Source organism: Girardinichthys multiradiatus, chromosome 9, assembly GCF_021462225.1.
Source record: "Girardinichthys multiradiatus isolate DD_20200921_A chromosome 9, DD_fGirMul_XY1, whole genome shotgun sequence".
Classification (NCBI taxonomy): domain Eukaryota; kingdom Metazoa; phylum Chordata; class Actinopteri; order Cyprinodontiformes; family Goodeidae; genus Girardinichthys; species Girardinichthys multiradiatus.
In genome coordinates, this window is record NC_061802.1 from 47,895,285 (window position 1) to 47,916,510 (window position 21,226).

The 21,226-nt window shown below is 43.1% G+C and overlaps 2 protein-coding genes across 3 annotated transcripts; both read right to left on the reverse strand.

The window, feature by feature from the left end:
• Positions 1-9,337: 9,337 nt before the first annotated feature.
• LOC124874432 lies at positions 9,338-13,280 on the reverse strand. The gene has a single exon (XM_047375778.1). It carries the CDS (start codon positions 13,124-13,126, stop codon positions 9,338-9,340), a length of 3,789 nt encoding a protein of 1,262 aa, XP_047231734.1. The 5' UTR covers positions 13,127-13,280.
• On the reverse strand, positions 9,441-15,150 carry LOC124874434. 2 transcript variants are annotated; one of them, XM_047375779.1, is made up of 2 exons: positions 13,526-15,150; positions 9,441-9,592 (listed from the first exon to the last, which is right to left on the reverse strand). In XM_047375779.1, exon 1 carries the CDS (start codon positions 15,119-15,121, stop codon positions 13,586-13,588), a length of 1,536 nt encoding a protein of 511 aa, XP_047231735.1. In that variant the 5' UTR covers positions 15,122-15,150; the 3' UTR covers positions 9,441-9,592; positions 13,526-13,585. The 2 variants fall into 2 exon arrangements, with proteins under 2 accessions (XP_047231735.1, XP_047231736.1); XM_047375780.1 differs by having other exon boundaries at positions 13,522-15,150.
• Positions 15,151-21,226: the final 6,076 nt, after the last annotated feature.

Consider the following 21,226-nt stretch of genomic DNA (forward strand, 5'->3'; position numbering starts at 1 on the left):
GTTTTGGCGTCTCCACTTGGGCCCAGAGTTGGCCCTGGTGGCAGTCAATGAGCGGGGCCAACCTGTCCAGCAGGTCCTGGCCGACAAGTAGAGGCTCGGTGTCCAGTGTGCAAATGTAAATGGGGTGGACCAAGGTCATGTCTTGGAATGAAACATCCAACCACACCCGACTGGTTATGTATGAGCGGTCTTGGGTGTAGCTGGTTATGCTTACATCACAACCCTCAATTTGAAAAGGTTTACCGAGAGCAAGCATAGCTCTACTCACCTCCTCAAACAGGGTTGAGCACATCAGGCTAATTTCTGATCCGGTGTCCAGGAGTGCGTTCGCCTTAACGCACCCCCCTATAATTGTCGGACAGTATAGGCGACCGGCATGCGTGTTGTGGGTTAGTTCACCTAAGAATTTTAGGAAGGGAGTCCGGGGTGTTTTCCCTGACGAGGTCTCAAGGGGTACTTGAGGTTTCTCAGGTTTTCCTCCCCACCCGACCAGATAAACTCTGGTTGCCGTGGAGGCGGAATCTATGCCTAGTCACGCTGACGGGGTTTTCGGATCTGGTTTATCCAGGTGGTTGGTTTCGCGTTTTGAAGGTGGTGGTGGTGCGGTGGCCTCACGCACCGCTTCTGTTACCATCTTGCGTAGGGCCTCCTTAATCTCTCTCCCCATAATTCCCTCTGCAGGTCGGTCCCACCCCTTTCCATCAGTCTTACCTTTCGGCCTCGCTTGGTAGTCAGGGCGCCTGTTGGACCTAGGGTTATCAGATTTACCAGGCTTTGGGTACCGTTCATTGCCACCCCCCCGGTCCTGCGGACTAACCCTACGTTGTTCCCTGAACCGGTTCTTGGCGTGGGTTACTGCTGGAGGTATTTCCTGACCTTCTAACACGAGGCTGTTTCTGTCAGTTTGGACCCGTAAAACCCTAGCCTCGCTCTCCGATCCCTTGGTCGGGCGAGCACGTGTTTCCCACGCCATCTGAGCATATTTGCGGATCTCTTGCATGCTCATGGCCTTGGTTCTGCAATACATAGTAACCTCGTATCGCACACTTTCATGAAGGTTTTGGAGGAACAGGGATTTAAAAGCATGTTCCTCCTCAATGCCTGGCGCATTGCGTCCTTGGAAGTAAACGGCTCTCAAGCGCCGGTAATACTCCCTGGGTGCTTCGCTTTTCTTTTGCTGGATCGTGAAAGCCCCAAGTGTGGCTGAGGCCCGGTCCGTGTACACAGAATATTCTTCCCTTAAAGCTTCGCAAAGGGTTGAATAACGGTCTCGGACTGCGGGTGTCAGGCTCTCCATGAAAACATGGATGCTCCTGGACGTTGTCTTCCAGATGAGCTTCAGTTTCTCCCGTGCTGATGGGCAGTACAAATCTAGAAGACAGCGTTCCACTTCCCTAAGGTAATCATCAATGTTTGATTCTGCCTTATTAGGGTCGAAACGCTCTATGTCTTTAGCAAGGGACTCAAGCTGGCGGGTGCGCAATCCACTTTCAGGGATTGGTCCTGGCCCATCTGAGTCATCATCGGAGAGTTCACTCCGGTTGCACTCAGAGGGTATCGGTGCATCACGCCTCATCCTCGGAGGAGGCAGTGGAGGCTGCTCCCGGTATAACTGTGGGCCCTGTGCTTCCCGGACTCGGGTCCTGGGCAGCGGTTGAGGGCGGTAGGAGCTACCTGAATCCCAGGGGCGGCACTCCTGTCGCCGTGGCGGAGGTGAGGGATCGTAGAGGACCGTACTGCGAGTCACGTTTGACGGCTGCTCGCATCTGAACCGTGAACTATTTACACCTGCTGGGTCCCCAGCTAGGTACCGTTCATGGCTGCTGATTGCAGTGGGGCGGGGCACCGCACCACTGAACCTATTCTGACTACTTATCCCCGTTCTCGGTGGATGTCTGGGGAACCCCATGAGCCTGGAAAGGTAATCTCTGGAGAGCAGCTTCTACATCCTCCAGATCTGACCTGCAGGTTCTCTCAGGGTTTCGCAGGTGTGGCTCACCTCCAAAGGTTTCAACCTGTGAGGTGGGTTTTGGTTCGTCCCCCCATTCTTCCAGGGGGGGCGGGGTGGCATGGCTACCCTCTATTGCTTCTAATCTATTTCCCACTTCTGTTATTTCCCCTCGAAGGACATCCACCGTCTGCAACGTATCATTCAGCTCGAACTGCAGTTTAACGCGCTGGTCAACTTCCAACATTAACCTTCGCTGATACAACAGAGTGAGCTGTCCTAACACATCTGAGACCCGTCTGTCCTTCGGTGGGTTTCTAATGACTTGGAGCAACTCCTGAATCCTGGCTTCACATTGCTCAATGCCATAATCATTGAGGCCTTTACGCTCCTCGGGGGACAGCAGAATCAATGACCCTATCACCTCTTGTGCCTGCATTCCTATGGGGTCCTCCACCATACACACATCTCCAGCTGCAGTCTGGGATGTTCCCTCCATCTTTGGCCCAAAATGCACAATGCAAACACACAAACTGTTTATTTATGAACCACCACTAAAGAAATTAGCAGCAATTCAACAGGCTAAGCTATTCAGTGATTAAGGATTGCTAAACTTAATTAGCTGCACACAACAGGCTAAGCTGTTCAGTGATTAGGGATTGCTAAACTTAATTAGCTGCACACAACAGGCTAAGCTGTTCAGTGATTAGGGATTGCTAAACTTAATTAGCTGCACACAACAGGCTAAGCTGTTCAGTGATTACGGATTGCTAAGCTTAATTAGCTGCACACAACAGGCTAAGCTGTTCAGTGATTATGGATTGCTAAACTTAATTAGCTGCACACAACAGGCTAAGCTGTTCAGTGATTAGGGATTGCTAAACTTAATTAGCTGCACACAACAGGCTAAGCTATTCAGCTAGCTGTCTGATTCATACCTGTCTCTTCCAGGTGTATGGGTTTGCTTAAAATGGGCACACAGGTTTGACCGTTCAAACTGTGGCTTACCCAAGTCTATGCTTTAATGGGGTTAATCAAGCAAACATGCAAAAAAAAAGGAAAAAGGGAAAGAATTTTTTTTTTGAAATAACCCAGAAACCAAGTTCAAAATAAAATTTTTAAAATGGGAAACGAAACTAAACATTCAATGCTGTTCTTAGCTTCAAATAAATGTTAGTGTTCTCTAATATGAATCACCTACCTTCCTGTTAAACAACTAAGTTAGTTTTATGAGTCAGGTCAAAACATGCTTCACACACTAAAAACCCAGCAAAAATGCTTAGAATTTCTCAAAAGTGGTAATGAATGATCTGTAACTTCAACTTTCAACTTTAAGTTTTGCCCTTTTGATCATAAGTGATGGAATAATCTGCCTGTGTTAATGAATTGAGTGATAAATAAATAAAAATATCAACGTAGGAAATGCAATTTGCACTAGTGACCACCAGATGGTACTGAGTGCAGGTCTGCGGTTTGGGAAATCCAGCTGCAATCTGTAATCTATTAAATGGCCACCAGATGTAGGTGTTGTTCTCTAACTGACTGGGAGAATGTTGGTCACAACTGTAATTACGCTCAGTGGCCACTGGGGCAGGTCTGCTGCTTATCAGCGCTGGTTTTTACAGCTGCAGAAGCAGGCTGGCGACTGGAAATTAACTTTAACTTTTCCACAAGTTAAACCAACTTTCACCTTGCATCCACAACAAACACCTCTGAAAGCTAATGTTATCCTTTGCAGTAGAACTGAGCACAACCTAATCGAAATCCCCTAATTCACAAACGTTCTGTGCGAAACTCAAGTCTCCCAATAACGTCTAGTTAACGGGGATCACAACTGTTCGTTCATTCTGTGCAACAGTGATTTGATGTCTGTCTTTTTAAGGCCCGTCAAAGGGACGCCATATGTTGGGAGTATGATTATTGATTGAATAATCTTGATCAATAATTATAATTACAAATCATAATCTGACAATTACAACTGTTAAATACTCCGTAATAGTTAATAACTATTGCCGGAGATGTCACTGTTTAATTGACCGTTTCTGCCGAAACGTGTGGAACTTGAACCTTATTTCGACTGACACATCACTTTTTGCACACAATGAAACACCAAACGCTCTCTCTTTATCTATGTGAATATTTATTAATTTTCACCTACTCAACATGCAAAATTCTACATACACAGGGGTAAACACATCTAAATAAGCAAAATCAACAAACGGTAGTGGGTATGTATTGAGTCAACCAGCAGTTTATGGCACAACAGGGGAAAGGAGAGGATATGAAAAGGGGGTGTGGTGATGACTGGTGGGGGTTTGGAGCGCAGCTTAGAGTGTCTTTTATGATCTTCTGATCATAAAACTTCCCCCCTTTACTCCTGAAACAAAGGATTGATAACTTTTGGCGGCAAGCTAGCACAGTGAGATTGAAGACAAAGGTAAAATGGAGAATTTTACCATGAGGTCGTTTTAACAGTCCAGTTTTGCAACGCACCTGCGTTCAGATAGTAAACACAGACAGCTCTGGGGAACACGGCGGATCCCGATATTACATAACACATCAAAGTTTCAACAAGCAAGGTTACATGCACATATTATTCAGAACACATGAGATCCTAACCAGCGATTCTGATCGCTTCTACAACCTCTGACCCTGCCCAGGCCTTCTGATAAAGAAATAAAAAAGATAAATGGGTTTTACTTGTGTCGTCTTCTTCCTGAGCGAGGGAATTCGAGCGAGGAAACGTGGGGTTGAGTTAATTGTGCGTCCACAATTAACTTCAGGGGACCGGTCAGTCTTTGTCCTTCGGTCTTCTTGACAAAAAGGAAAAATATGATCTGACCATCAAAGTCGACTTGAAAATAAAACACGGTAGCGGTTCGTCTCTCCGAAGCTCCATGTCTCCAGTTACGTGTTAACTCACGTCTTCGATCGGCAAAAGTGAACTCTGTGGCCTTCTTAGTCCACAGACTTCAGTTATGAATAGTTCGTTGTCCAACGAGAGAGAATGAATGAAACTCTTCACAGAGTTCTTCTCTTAAAGTGACGCTCTTCGATCCTGGATCTGATTTCCAGCGGAAGGCAGTTTTTCAAACATGAGCGCCTCCTATATAGCATCCTGTGACGTCAGACTGGGGACGCCCAGTCATATCAGTCGCAATGCTTGATGGGATATGTAGGAGCGGGCTGTCCTGGGTACAAAATGGCCGATGCCATTGGAGGGGCACAGTGACGTCCAACAACGGGCAGATAATCCAATACTCAGCAAACAAGTGGTCCAACACTTGCATTGTTAAAAGAACTTGGACATCCATTTGCTTCTTTTATTGATGTCTTCATTTTAAAATCACTCACTGTTTAATGATACAATCAGTTTGTGCCAAGTGCTGAACTGACTGGCCCCATACCTCAGTTCATGGTTCAACCAATGCAGAGCCAAACTGATTTGTTTTTATACTGAAAGGATCATTCAAGATCTCCTCCTGAAAGCAGGTCGATGGCGCAGTCATAGGGACAGTGTGGAGGAAGTAATAGTGCTTCTTGTTTGCTGAATACACGGCTCAGATCATGATATTCTGCTGGTACGCCGGATAAGTCACAAGGGTCCGCCTCTTCAGGAGACGCCGGCGTAGGAGTTGGAAGCATAGCGGACTGCAAACAGGTAGAGTGACAATGAGATGTCCAGGATTGAATAGTAGAGTTAGTCCAAACAAGGTGAGGATTATGTTGGCTTAACCAACTAAAACCCAAAACAATAGATGTGTGAGAGAGGAGTTAGCCTCCCTGTGGTTACCAGAAAGGATTAGCAGCAGCGGTCTGGTGCGGCGGGTAATACAGGGCAACTCCTTCCCATCTAAAGCTGTGGCTCTTAAAGGAATAGAAAGTTCCTCAGTCTTTATTCCCAACTTTTCCACTAGCTTACTGTCATTGAGGTCTCGTTCACAGCCGGAGTCAATGAGAGCAGTAAGTTCATGTGATGCATTTTGCAGTAAGAGCTTGGCAGGAAGAGGGAACACTAATGAGGCCATCGTCCACATGAAAGTGGCGTTCAATGAACTTAACTGTGTTTGGTCCATGTTTGAGTGCTCCTTCCTGAAGGGCTCTCCTAAGTTCATAGATGGCAACCGAAGGGGCCAGGCTGTTCCAAAACACGTGTACCTGCATTCTAGTCAATGACATGTTTGGACATGTCGATATCTCTGTAACACAAAAATATCAGGTAGCTCCTGTGATCTCTGTGGATAAGAAAGCAGTGGAACATGTGCTGTATGTAAGATTTATGATTATTGATTATAAATATTTATCAAAAATATTATTAAAAATCTTGATTCAGAAGAAATAAACTCTAACCAAATATCATTTCTCACGAATAAAGATCAGAGGTGCACTCTGGTGGTGTGGTTATTGGGCTTACAGCACTTAATGATTACAATTAGTTAATTATCATTAATAATTGATCATTATTAACCATTACCATGCCAAATGTCACTAAGTTATTAACTGTTTGACCGAATGGTGGAACATTAACCTTATTTTGACCTCTTACACAAAATAAACACATAAACGCCGTCTCTTTATTTATGTCAAAATGTATTAAACCAATAGTCCCTTTTACAATCAAACTATTCTGGTACAACAACGTTCACGTAATTAAGCATGCACTACTCTACAAAAAGAGGTATACTATCAACCAAAATAAGGATATGTGTTGGAGGGTAGAAGGAGATCAAACCAGCAGTTTATGGACAAATTAAAATAACACAACAATCTGGATTAACTTGGAAAGACGAACATAAACGATGGGCTCAATGAGTTCCACAAAAAGCCCCTTCAGGTTGTTGTGGAATTTCTTATCAAAGTGGAGAGAAGTTGACTCACAAGAAGAAAAAATCCGGACTTTGTCTTAATAAGTTTTATTCAAAGGCATTCAGCGTTTGAATGACTCTGTCACCAAGCAAGTCAGTTAAACAGAGCCACGAACAGAAATCACAAACAGTATTTATACTAAAAATGAGGGTGTTATCTCAACTTCAAAGAGTTTTAGAAATATGGCCCCTAGACCCTCCCCGGGTCAGAGTTAACAAAGTTATTTATGAGGGCACCCATCTACCTCCCTTTGAAATATACACTTCAGGAAGGGTTAACCATAAAACTCTCCAGCATGTGAATTTAGAGTCCATCTGCTAAATAAAACAGAACACTCATCAAACACAGAGGTCAGAGGTGAGAGGTAGATGGAAGGTCACCTGTGAGTGATACAACACAGAAACAAATGTGAGAGGTGAAGGGAATATCAGAGCACTTTAAAAGAATTTTCCATTACACTCCTTTCTTCTGATTACAAGATAATCACAAAACTAAAAGAAAATTTTACAAAACCAGCACCCAAGCTCATAATCAAAGTAAAACTAATAAACGAAAAGAATACATAACAAATACATGTGTTATTTCATGGCTTCCTCTAAGATCAACTGTTCTCAAATTACAACCAAAACAAAGCTAAAACAATAAGGATAACAACACTAAAAAAAAATAAAAAAACTCCAAATCTCTATATATACCACTAAAATGCTGAACATCAGTAATAACTCCCTAAACACTTTAGAGTTAGCACATCATTAAAGCATCTTAAGCAACATAAAATCCATCGGTATCCATACCATCTGCCACCGCAAATGCAGAATCATCACAATCATGACAAACAGAAATTAAGTTCACATCCTTATCAACAGGCAACATAGAAAAACGTACCAGTCTCATCACCAGTCCCCTAACCATTGGAATAATACAACATGAAAGAAACACCAAAATCAAAAAGAAACATAAAAGAATCACTCCAATCTTTACTAACCAAGATGTCCATCCACCAGTAAAGAACCAAGACCAAGGAGTCCAAGAGGAACTCATATTCTCCTTCTGTTGGGTCGTCAGCAAGTCCTCAAACTTATCATGGATATTCGTCATGTTCTTAGACACATCGGGAATAAAAGTGCAACATTGTTCCCCAATTAAATGACAAACACCACCCCTCTCAGCTAACAGATAATCCAAAGCCATTCTATTTTGCAAACTCATAGTTCTTATAGCCTGCTGCTCCGTAGTCAGAACAGTAAAACCTTCCTCAGATAAAGCAGTAAGATTTTCTAACTCAACTGACAACTCATTAATCCTATGGGCGGCGTTAGCAGCACCATAATTAGGAAAAATTGTACCCAAAATCCCTTTCCAATGTGGGATCCTAGCTCTCTTTTGCCGTTTGAGCATTGTCTTCCTCTCTAATAATGGGCTGAGTGAATCATAAGTTGTGACTGTAGGTAGTAAATGAGCTAGATAACATACTCCAGACCAATTAGCAGGCAGATACAGATATGATCTGTTTCCACACATCCAAACCATGTTCTTAGGGCACGAGAACCCATCTCTACTAGGAAAAGTAACAAGAACCCTGGTTAATTTACCTGCCATGCCATACAATTGACTTCCATTCGGTAAGGCTGTAAGATTAAGAGTTAACACAAAAGGATCTGGAGCCAAAGATTCTGAAATAGTATACGGATCAGTTCTGACAGGACAAGGTCTAGATGTATTACTGTGGATCAAGGCACATGAAACTGGTATAATAGTTTTACAACCCACCGTCTTTCCAAGGAAATAAGGTGTGCTTTCCTCCTGAGCAATACAAATATCTGGATCTTTAATTGGATTTCTATTACCCCGAAATCTATAAAGAGTTCCTGTAGACGCACACGTTAAATTAGTCTCACTAGAAAATTTACCAACATTTCTGCTTTTCCGTACCGCATAATTCCTCACCCAAGGAAAAATGACCTCCACCAACTGGTTATCTGGAAAGAAAGTAGCTAGAGTATAAGCAGTATCAATAGGAACTGGTACCAAAAATGGTTGATCATTAATAGCATGTGGAATCAAACAACAAACATAGCAACTATCATTTCTTATCTTCCTCACGGTTTGATGCATCAGTTGCCACCAGACATTATCAGCATGATCATAGTAGTCAGAAAAGTGATGGATCTCTCTTCGAATCAGCTGATGGGTATTATTAGCACAATTCCTCAAATTAGCCTTACATTGTCTTTGCTGTACCTTTTCCCAAATGAACACAAGAGTTATAAAAATACTTGAAATACCAATCATTAGCATCAGAACAGACCATCGTCCACTTAACTGCATCGTGACCTTGAAGTGGAATGTCCTTTCTTCTGGTACTGAAAGCAAACAGTTTTTTCTCAAAGAAAACAAATTATAAACAACTAAAAAAAAAATTATAATAATAAAAAAAATCCTGCTGCCTCTCCTGAGTGGCTTCTGCGCTTCAAGCTGCCCTGTTACCAGTCTGGTACAGGTGGGCGGTCGTTGGAAGCTCCTCTAGGTAGGAGGTTCAGAACCAGGATGCTGCTCGGGTGGTGTTCCAGTGAACACCTTGCAGTGCGTAAAATGGACCCAGGTGTCACGTTCCTGGACCTTTACGGCAGTGTGAGTCACCAGCAGAATTTGAAACGGACCTCTCCACCGCTTGTCTCTCCAGTGACGTCTCCTGGCATCTCTAATCAGCACCCACTGTCCTGGCTGAAACTGGTGCAGGGGTCTGTCAGCTACTGGGGGTAAGGCAGCTTTCACCGTCTGATGGGAGAGAGAAAGAGAACGTGACAGAACCTTACAATATTCCAACATGGAATGTTCAAAATGAGCAGTTGTTAGTGTGCTTAGGTTAGTACTCGGTCTTCCCCCTGTATTTGCAGGTCTCCCAAAAAGGATTTCAAAAGGACTCAAATTAGCTCTGGATCTATTTCTCATCCGCATATACATAAGAACCAGAGGGAGCGCTTTCGGCCAGGACAAACCTGTTTCTTCACAGCATTTAGCCAACTTATTTTTTATTGTTCCATTTTCTCGTTCTACTGCTCCACCTGATTGTGGGTGGTAAGCACAATGTGTCTTCAACTGGAAACCTAGAAGCTTACTAATTTCTTGCAAAGCTTTGTTGACAAAATGTGTCCCGTTATCACTGGAAATCACCTCTGGGACCCCCCAACGGGGAAGAATCTCTGTCAACAAAGACTTCGCTACAGCACTGCTGTCTGCGTGTTTTGTTGGAAACGCTTCAACATATTTAGAAAACATGTCCACGACCACTAAACAATATTTCTTCCCTTCAGCAGGTGTCAATTCAATGAAATCCATCATCAAATGCTGAAATGGGAACCGTGGAGGTGGATGTGCCGCCTGTGATTGTGCAGGAACCCTCGAGGGGTTGTGAGAAGCACAGATCAAACATCTTTTACAATAATTTTCAGCTACCACTGAAAACCCATTTGTATACCAGTATTTTTTAACCATATCCAGCATTCCCCCTTTGGACACATGATCCAAACCATGCGTCCATTTAGCAAACCAGGGAAAAAAATGTTTAGGCAGGCATGGTCTACCATCAGAAACATGCCAGCCAGAACTGCTGTTAAAGATACACCCAGCTCTTCGCCATTTTTCTTTTTCCTGTGAAGTAGCAAAAGATTGCATTTCAGGAACAGTGACACCTTGCGGATCAGTCAGAGAAAGAAAAGATTCATCTGAGGAGAAAGGCCTCAAAGCTGCGGTTTTTGCTGCCGAGTCCGCGGCTGCATTACCCCTAGAAACAAAATCAGACTGTCCTGTGTGCGCAGCACACTTAACCACAGCCAAACGTGCGGGTAACATAATAGCATCCAAAAGATCAGACACTTGTCTAGCATTCAAAATAGGTTTTCCATCTGATTTCAAAAAGGAGCGATGTTTCCACAAGGCCCCGAAATCATGCACCACTCCGAAACAATATCTTGAGTCTGTGTAAATAGTCACAGTCTTTCCTTCTGCCAACTTGCAAGCTTCAGTCAAAGCAATTAATTCAGCTGTTTGAGCTGAGTAATGCGCTGGCAAAGGACCTGAGCGCAAAACAGCTGAGTCAGAGCACACTGCAAATCCTACTTGGTTCAGACCCACTGCAGAACGGGAGGAAGACCCATCTACATACAAGATAAGATCAGGGTTAGTCAAAGGGGTGTCTTGCAAGTCAGGACGAGGGGTACAAACAACATTTAAGACAGCTGCGCAGTCATGACTTTCACCATCCTCCTCAGTAGGCAGTAGTGTGGCTGGATTTAAAGTGTTACAACGTTTAATTGTAATGTTGGGCATGTCCAATAATATTGAAGAATACCTCAACCACCTTGCTGCTGATAGATGAGACGTCTTTTGTTCCAGGAGGATGATGGAAACAGAATGTGGAACAAAAACTGTCAATGGATTATATCCAACAACGTCACGTGATGCCAACACGGCTTTCTCAGCTGCAGCAACAGCTCGCAAACAACCAGGCAGCCCAGCTGCAACTGCATCAAGCTTACTGGAATAATAAGCCACAGGTCGCAATTTATCACCATGGGATTGCAACAACACAGATGACATGAAACCAGATTTTTCATCCACCATTTGAATAAATGGCTTGTCAGAGTTTGGTAAAGCCAATGCAGGCGCAGAAGACAGGGCTGTTTTTAAATCATTGAAAGCCAATTCTGCCTCATCTGTCCATTTAATCTTGTCTGCAGCTGCCAAGCTCCTCCCATATATTAAACTGGCCAAAGGCGCTTCCAGCTCAGAGTAATTCAGAATGTGAGCTCTGCAATAACCTGTCATACCCAAAAATGACATCATTTGTTTCTTGGTGACAGGTTTTGGGATTTTCAGAACAGCTTCAATGCGCTGAGGGGACAGTTTTCTGCTTTTATGTGAGAGAACATGACCAAGAAATGTCACTTCTTTCTGTACAAACTGCATTTTAGATCGTGAAACTTTGTGACCCTTCTTATGAAGATGTTGAAGCAGTTTCAAGGTGTCTTTCCTACACTGATCCTCTGATCCTGCTGATAATAATAAATCATCAACATACTGTGTAAGGACAGTTCCAGGAGACAGAGTCAAATCAGCCAAAGAGTCCTTCAGAGCTGTGTTAAAAATAGTTGGACTCTCTGTGTAGCCCTGACAAAGACGAGTAAAACAATATGGCTTCCCATCAAACTCAAAAGCAAACCAATACTGACTGTCCTTATGTACAGGGACCGAAAAAAATGCATTTGCCAGGTCTATCACTGAAAAATATTTAGCTTCTGGTGGAATTTGTGACAGAATCGTAGAAGGGTTCGGAACTGATGGTGCCCGGGCCACAACAGACTGGTTGACAGCCTGAAGGTCCATGACAAATCTCCATTCGTCAGGCTCTCCAGGGGGCCTAATTTTTTTTACAGGGAACAACGGTGTTCTCACAGGTGAATTTGGACAGGGTACAATTACCCCAGCTTTAAGGAGGGAATCAAAAACGGGACGAATTCCCTCCAAAGCTTCCTTCTTCAATAAGTATTGTTTCTGACATGGCCTGTAGTTTGATTTAGGAGTAACAACAACTGGCTCACAATCTGTAATAAGACCAACATCATATTTGTGAGCAGCCCACAATGAATCAGGCAGCTCTTCAAGATCTGCATCCGCAGAAGAAGCCGTAGCTAAAAACAGATGTGAATGTGAAATCAGTTGCACTGTACGATTACAGGAAACAACAGTGGGACAATGTCTTTTAAAAGCATTTTGAGAAGGAGACACAAACACATATGGGACATCTGTCTCCCTCCAATCCGTGGCAAGGAGACAACGTCTAACAAAAAACCCCACATCCTTCCATTCCATATTTTCAGACTTGGCCAATGATACATGCGGCACCGAACCAGAAACTTGAAAAAAATGCAGCTGTTCAGAGGTTAAAGTCACAGATAAAGCTGCTGTGTGATCATTCCAGTACATGTCAGAGAGGTACACTCTCTCATTTGTAATTTTGTACCAACTGTCCTCATAATCAAAATCAGGTCCTTCAGATACATGTGAAGTACAATGCAGATCATCTGCACTCATTATCTCACTATCAGGTGTCACAGCATTCACTGCCAATGTGACAAAATGTTGAGGTACAGGACCAACTGGAAGCTTCCACTGATATGCATATAAGGGTTGATCTGGGGCCCAATGTACTGCAGTGTAGTCATAGTCAAAGTCCTTCTGAGTGTGAACTGTCAGTCCATCAGGGTTTGAAATAATAGCAATATTTAATCTGCACATCAAATCTCTACCCATCAAATTCAAGGGACACAAAGGAGACACCAAAAAAGAATGTTTTAACTGCACTCCCTGTGGAGTGCAACACTTTAGAGGAACAGAAAAACTTTCCCTAACTGTTTCACCTGAAGCAGAGACAGAATGAACATAACGACCACTCAGTTTTGGCTGCTCTTTGATACATTTAGCTGATAAAACAGAGTGTGTCGCTCCTGAATCTACAACAAAAGAAATTTCTTCATCCATCACCATCATAGAAAACATAGGCATTCTTTTAAAAGCAGGGTTCTGTGTATGGAGATATGTGCCTGGTAAAACTACGGAGGCACCTTCTAAGTGTAATATGGCCTCTGTAAGCAACCTATGTGAATCAGTATTTTTATGCAACTGTGTGTGTGTTTGTGAAACCTCACGCTCCTTAAGAGACCCCTCCTCAATGCGAATGACAGCCAGATCCAGGGTCCCGTCCTCCCCCCGTCAGTTACCGGTGTCCGGCTGCTGCAGTTTCTCTGGACATTCATTCCTCCAGTGTCCCAACTTTCCACATTTATGGCAAGCATCAGAGCGGGACCACTGTCCCCTTCCCCGACCTCTGCCCCGGCGTCCCCGGCCTCGTCCTCGAGGAAAAGAACCACGTTGATTTGTACTGTAATACAGGGTCAAGGCAGCGTTATGCAAATCAGTCTCTCTTTTGTCCGCTTTTTTCTTCTTCCTGTCGTTGATAACATCATCGCTGTGTAAAGCATGTCTTTTCAGCTCCTCAAAACGCACCCCATGTCTCCAACCAACATAAAGAGTCTTAGTTTGTGCTGCGATCTCAGGGAGAAGTCCTTCCATAATATATCCACACAGCATCTTTTCCCAGGGGCCCAAAACGGTAAAGTCAGCGGGGCGCTCCATACCTGAATGTTTATTGAACGCTTCTTCCATCCGGTAAAGAAAATCAGCGACTGTCTCATCAGGACGTTGTTTAACTTGTTGTAGCACGGCACAATCACTCCTCTGTGGAAATTTTGTGATCAAGTCAGTGCACAAATGTTCTATGGCATTATACCATGGCCCATTACGATGATTTAAATCACCATTTTCACCTCCAGTTGTCTCTCCAAGGCGCACTGCAGGATCTGGCAATCTCAGACCAACTAAATCTCCAGGTTTGATTTTTGCTGCAAGGAGCCGGCGAATTTCTGTGCCGGTGGGTCTCATTTCATGGCATAAAGCTTTAAATTCCGTAGCAAACTTTCTTCCGTCTCCTACGGGATCCGGAAGTAACGCGGCACTGGCTTGGATGTCTGCTGCAGTCCACGGTCGAAACACCAACTGAGGCTCATTTGTTCCGGCTACTTCCAACATAGGACATTGATACTCTCCTTCCTCTTTTTTATCTTGTCCTCGTTGTCTTCCACTTCGTAGCCATGTAAACTCATGAAAACTAACAGGAGAGGAGAGGAAAGGTATTTTGTTGTCCTTTGATGATCCCGGTCGCTGCTCATCTGTAGGCTGGTGCATAATCACACCTTCCACTCCGCTGGGGCCGCTGTGCTGAGTGAGATCAGCCTGCACTGCAGGTGGATGTGTGGGTTGACTCACGGGCTGATACTGAAGCGGACTGGCGAGTTGTCCTGGCTGACTTGCGGGCAGATTTGCTGGTTGGCCCGCTGCTGGTTGGCCTGCTGCTGGAGGAGGACGGGAGTCTAGATCGAGGTCTGCCATCTGGAGGGCCCGCAACTCCGTCTGTAAAGATGGATATAGACAGGAGGGTGAAGCATCACTAGGTCTATATGGAGGTGGAAACGTGGGGTAATCAACGGCACAACCAGCATTGTCATACCTGTTTCCCACGTCCCCGGACAAATCTTTTCCCCCTGCCATCTGTTTCAATTCGGATTTTCTTTCCCTACGCATAGCCTCCGTAATCCATTCATTCCAACATTTTACCCATTTTTCTCTCTGATCTAAATCTTGTTTTTTAATCCTTTTTTTATTTTTTATTTTCTCCCAATCACCATCCATCAACTGTTTTATTTTATTCAACTGATTTACACTCAAACTTCCACCTTGTGGAAAACCAAACTTGTCCTCCCAAATTAAAGCACATGTAACACAATCATCTCCCCCTTTTTCTTTCATTATTTTATAAATTGCAGAGTCTGGAGAAGGAGACACCCCTGATGCCTTTGAGGTTCCGGAACCCATTTTGTTCTATTTACCTGTTCAGCGGCACGTCTGCCGACTGGCTTTTCTCCTTTATAAGGTGTAGAAAATTGCTAAAAACCACCCGCAAAACCCTGTGTTTTGCTTTATCTTATTGTTACCAATAAGAACCTCCCTGCAATTCCTTTTGCAGGGTAACCGGGCTCTCAGCTGATGTCCTCCCTCTCGCAACTCCGGAACCTAATTAATTAGTTAGGAGATGATGGTCAATGTGCAATAAAAATAATAACATTATATCATACAGAGCAACTTCTCACCCAGATATATTTGTAGACAATTAGTTCGGATCCAATCGACCAGAAGCCGCAGGCGGACACCCGGACTCCACTACCGTAATATGGAGGTGGACTGAGGACAACGTCTCAGGCTGGCCAGGCGTCCGTGTCCCCTCCTGCGGTCTCCTCTGGCACGTTAGATCCTGTTCGTGACGCCAAAATTGTTGTGGAATTTCTTATCAAAGTGGAGAGAAGTTGACTCACAAGAAGAAAAAATCCGGACTTTGTCTTAATAAGTTTTATTCAAAGGCATTCAGCGTTTGAATGACTCTGTCACCAAGCAAGTCAGTTAAACAGAGCCACGAACAGAAATCACAAACAGTATTTATACTAAAAATGAGGGTGTTATCTCAACTTCAAAGAGTTTTAGAAATATGGCCCCTAGACCCTCCCCGGGTCAGAGTTAACAAAGTTATTTATGAGGGCACCCATCTACCTCCCTTTGAAATATACACTTCAGGAAGGGTTAACCATAAAACTCTCCAGCATGTGAATTTAGAGTCCATCTGCTAAATAAAACAGAACACTCATCAAACACAGAGGTCAGAGGTGAGAGGTAGATGGAAGGTCACCTGTGAGTGATACAACACAGAAACAAATGTGAGAGGTGAAGGGAATATCAGAGCACTTTAAAAGAATTTTCCATTACAAGGTGCTTCTTAGCTCTTCAGCATACAGTCATAAAACCCCCCGAAGAGGGAACTCCATGAAACGCAAGGCCATGAACTGTAACAAAATGAGCAACACACGTGGCTCACATCGTAGCCTTTAAGAATCTGCTTTAACTTAACTGAGTCAGCGCTCAGTTGATAAAACAGTAAACGCTTCTGGGTTCAACAGCGTTATACAGCAGAACTTCAATAAAGCATTGCATGCAACACACTTATAGCACATTGAGTTATCGATTTGTCCCAGACCAATCAATATCTACAACTCTTTTGAATATTTAATCCTTAGTTTTCCTCATCCAAATTGCAAAGCACTAAAACCACTTCTGTTTGTTGTTTTGTACCGTCCACCGGGTCCTTACTCTCAATTTTTAGATCAGTATTCAGACCTTTTATCTGATTTAGTGTTAAATACAGATAAGGTTATTATAGTGGGGGATTTTAACATTCATGTTGACACTGAAAGTGATAGCCTAAGTATACCGTTTAATGCTATCTTTTACTCAATTGGCTTTGCACAAAACATTAACAAACCTACCCACCCTTGTCTTCATTCTCTGGACCTTGTGCTGACATATGGCAGTGAGTGCAAAGACATAACAATATTTTCTCATAACCCTGTCCTGTCTGACCATTTTTTAATAACCTTTGAGTTTAATTTAACTGAGTACTCCTCACCTGAAAGAAAATTTCATTATAGTAGATCATTATCAGACAATGCTGTAACAACCTTTAAAGAATCTGTTCCACTTTTAATTTCCTCATTATCACAGAAAAGCGCAGTGGAGGGCAATAATTTTGTTTCTGCCTCTTTACAAATTGATTGTCTTGTTCATAGTGTTACTTCATCATTGCATGATGCATTAGACAATGCAGCCTCCTTGAAAAAGAAGGTAATTATTCACAGGAGGCATGCTCCTTGGTTTAATTTAGATCTGCGTACTTTAAAGCACCATGTTAGAAAATTGGAAAGAAAACGGTGCTCTACAAACCTAGAGGATTCTTACTTAATCTGGAAAAATAGCCTACTGTTGTATAAAAAGACACTTCGCCAAGCCAGAACAGCTTATTTCTCATCATTAATAGAAGAGAACAAGAATAATCCTAGGTTTCTCTTTAGTACAGTAGCTAAACTTACACAGAGTCATAGCTCTGTTGAGCCATCCATTCCATTAGCTCTCACCAGTCAGGACTTCATGAGATTCTTCTTAAATAAAATTGATTCTATTAAAAATAAAATCTTTGACATACTCCCAAAGATGATTACTTCATCCTCAGCAAGTGAGACAACATTGGACATAACTGCAGAACCTAATTTAGGTTTGGACTGTTTTGATCCTGTGGAGCTTCCTGAGTTATTAGAAATATTAGCTTCATCTAAACCTTCAACTTGTATGTTAGACCCAATCCCAACCAAATTATTTAAGGAAGTGTTCCCTCTGATTACCAGCCCCATTTTAGGTATGATTAATTTATCTTTAGTAAATGGATATATACCACAGGCATTTAAGGTAGCTGTAATTAAACTTTTACTTAAGAAACCTTTGCTTGATCGAGATGACTTGAAAAATTACAGACCTATATCCAATATTCCATTCTTATCTAAAATTCTTGAGAAAATAGATGTTAATCAAATGTGTGAGCATTTACACAGCAATGACCTGTTTGAAGAGTTTCAGTCAGGCTTCAGAGCTCATCATAGCACTGAAACAGCTCTGCTGAAAGTCACTAATGATATTCTTATGGCCTCAGATAATGGCCTTGTGCTTGTACTTGTCCTGTTAGATCTCAGTGCTGCATTTGATACAGTCAATCATAATATTATCTTAGAAAGGGTGGAATATATCAGTTGTTGTCTTTGGACCGGAGTCTTTAAAAAAGAAACTGCTTAGTCAATCACTTAACCTGGATGGCATTAAATTGACCTCTGGTAATAAAGTATTTAACCTTGGTGCTATTTCTGACCAGGACATGTCATTTAAATCCCATGATAAACAGGTTTCTAGGATTTCCTTCCTTCATCTCTCATCACATTGCCAAAATTAGAAATATCCTATCCAGGAGTGACGCTGAAAAACTAGTCCATGCATTTGTTACTTCAAGGATGGACTATTGTAACTCTTTACTATCAGGATGTCCACAAAATGCAGTTAAAAGCCTTCAGCTGATTCAAAATGCTGCAGCAAGAGTTCTGATGAAAATTAAAAAGAGAGATCATATTTCTCCTATTTTAGCTTCCCTTCATTGGCTCCCTGTTAAATCCAGAATAGAATTTAAAATTATTCTCCTCACATATAAAGCCCTTAATGATCTAGCTCCATCATACATCAGAAATCTGATTGTTCCATATGTTCCTAACAGAGCACTTCGTTCTCAGACTGCAGGTTTACTGGTGGTTCCTAGAGTCTCTAGAAGTAGAATGGGAGGCAGATCCTTTAGTTATCGAGCTCCTCTCCTGTAGAACCAGCTCCCGGTTTTGGTCCGTGAGGTAGACACCCTGTCTACTTTTAAGGCTAGGCTTAAAACTTTCCTTTTTGATAAAGCTTATAGTTAGAGTGGCTTAGGCTATCTTCCTTAATTTTTACCTCCGCCTTCCTCCCTCCCTGTTGGATGGAGTAAGGGGGAGTCAGGTTTAACCTAAACCGGCTCAGTTATGGTTGAGGTGCAAACACACCCTCCATTTCTGCTACCTGTATGACCCCTTCTCTTTTCCAATGGTTATAATCAGTCTGACAGAGAGAGGTATCCCAATCCCTGTGGTTTTTAGTACAACAATGGCCATCAGTGGGCTCTAGATGGACAAACCTTTTGAGTTTATTATTTTACTTAGTGCCCCTACAGGTGGCCCATTCTGGGGTGGCCGGGCTCTGGCACTCGGTGGTTTGGTCTGGCCTCCCCGGAGGCCCCGCACCGTTCCGGACCCTTTGTTGGGTGCCTTGAGACGACATTGTTGTAAATAAGGGGTATATAAATAAATAAACTGAAACTATCTCTGTAGTTATGCTGCTATAGGCTTAGGCTGCTGGAGGACATAAGGACCACTTTCACCCTCTTTGCTACATTCTCACACTACTCTCCAATTTTGCATTATTTGCTGTTATTTCAGTTTTTAACTTTATGTTCTCTCTCTTTTCTCTTCATAGAAGCTACAACTGGCCTGACTCTGTGTCTACTTGTGACACCTTTCTGGAGAGGGGCATTGTCCAAGGTTCTGCTGGCAACAACTAAATGCTCAACTTCTACAGATGATCCACTTGGCCCTGTCTTTCAGTGTTTAACCCTTTCTCTCTCCTAGATATAGCAATTGACTAAGCTTTTACTGTAACTAATTATATGTGCTCTTTTTCAGACTCTAACCTTGAAAACTGGCTCAGAGTTTATCTGTTCTTTCTTTCTAGGTGAAACGACTAAAGGAGCTACATCCATTAACATTTACTTTTCCTTCCCATAGAAAGTACTCCTGGATCAGTGCTTCTTTGTTCTCTTTGTGTCTCTGCTCTGTTCTCTCAAACCCCCAGTTATATGTGCTCTCTTTCAGACTCTATCTCTCGGGGTTTTGGTTTGTATGTGTGTGGTAGGTTGTGCTTTCCAACATTGTGTTCAGTTTCCCAGATGGTGCTGGAGCTCTCAGGTGCACTTGTGGACAGGTGCGCCTTGTTCTGCTGATTGCTTGGAGGAGGATTTAAGCAGGAGGCTGCCAGCACTTCGATGCAAGAGTGTTTGCCTACAGTGGTAACGAACTCAGCCACCTCTAGACTAAGCTTTGTTTTTTGTGCTCCTTGTAAGCCTTGTTTATGCTCCTTCGCAGGCTATTAAACCCGACTCTTGGATTACTGCCTCAGAAGACTCTGTGTCTAAAGGCTTCCTACAGACTTCGCTTCCTGAATTATTGTCTTCGACTGGATTTTGTTCTGGCTGGCAGCCATCCTGATTCCTTCGTTTCTCTGCATCTGGACATTAAGCGTATCCTGTCCACCCTCCTACGTAAGCCATTTCAACTTGGATTACCTCACGGTTTTTGCTCCACCTCAGAACAGCACCAGGAGGAAACATCAAGACGAACACTGCTTCTATGGACTTAAACCCCGGATCCCTCAGCCCCTGGCGACCTGACTACTTCAAACCAGTAAGCCGTTCACCACCCCAGTTCAGAGTTGTAGTCACTAGTTTTCGTCTTATTGTAGTCCCTTGTCTCACCAGTTCTCTTCCCTTTCCTTCCATACAGTTGGAGATTTAACCGTTCTCGTTCCTGATTATTAGTATCTTAATAAACATCATTTTACTGATTTTCGTTCTCTGGAGTGTCCTTCTGTATGTGGGTCAGAGCTGTTTCAAACATAATGACAGAACACTCTCGCCAACCAGACCCAGCAGAGGCACTCTGCAGAACACTTTCTGAACACGCTAATCAGATCCAATTTTATGATTCATCTCTCCGTTCCCTTTCAGAGCAACAACGACAAACAAATCAGCAGTTAGAACAGATAACCGCCATGTTACAACAGACTTTAAATCCTCATTCCGCCATACAGATAGATGGCAATGCCGCACCACCAGAGTCTCAACAACTTCCGCATTCCCGTGACATCACCTCCCCAAACCCAGAAAAGTTTTCTGGTGAGGTGGGTAATTGTAAGGGGTTCTTGCTACAGTGTAATCTAGTTTTCAACCGTTCTCCTTGTTATTTTCCCCATGATGACATAAAGATTTCTTACATTATTGGTTTACTAACAGGCAAGGCTTTACATTGGGCTGAAGCCCGTTTCTCCGATTGCAGAGATTTTGGTTGCTCTTTTGTGGATTTTGTTGAAGAGTTTAGACAGACTTTTTCTTCTATAGAAGATAAATCAAGTATTGGTCGACAGTTGAGAGCTTTAAAGCAACGTAATAGGCCACTCAATGAGTTTTCCATTGAATTTCGTACCAGTAGAATGAGGATTTCTGTGTCAGGGTTAAGCTCC

Coding starts and splice junctions, on each gene's coding strand:
- LOC124874432 (XM_047375778.1), bottom strand. CDS start 13,126: ATGGGTAGAGATTTGATGTGCAGATTAAATATTGCTATTATTTCAAAC.
- LOC124874434 (XM_047375779.1), bottom strand. CDS start 15,121: ATGGATGGTGATTGGGAGAAAATAAAAAATAAAAAAAGGATTAAAAAA.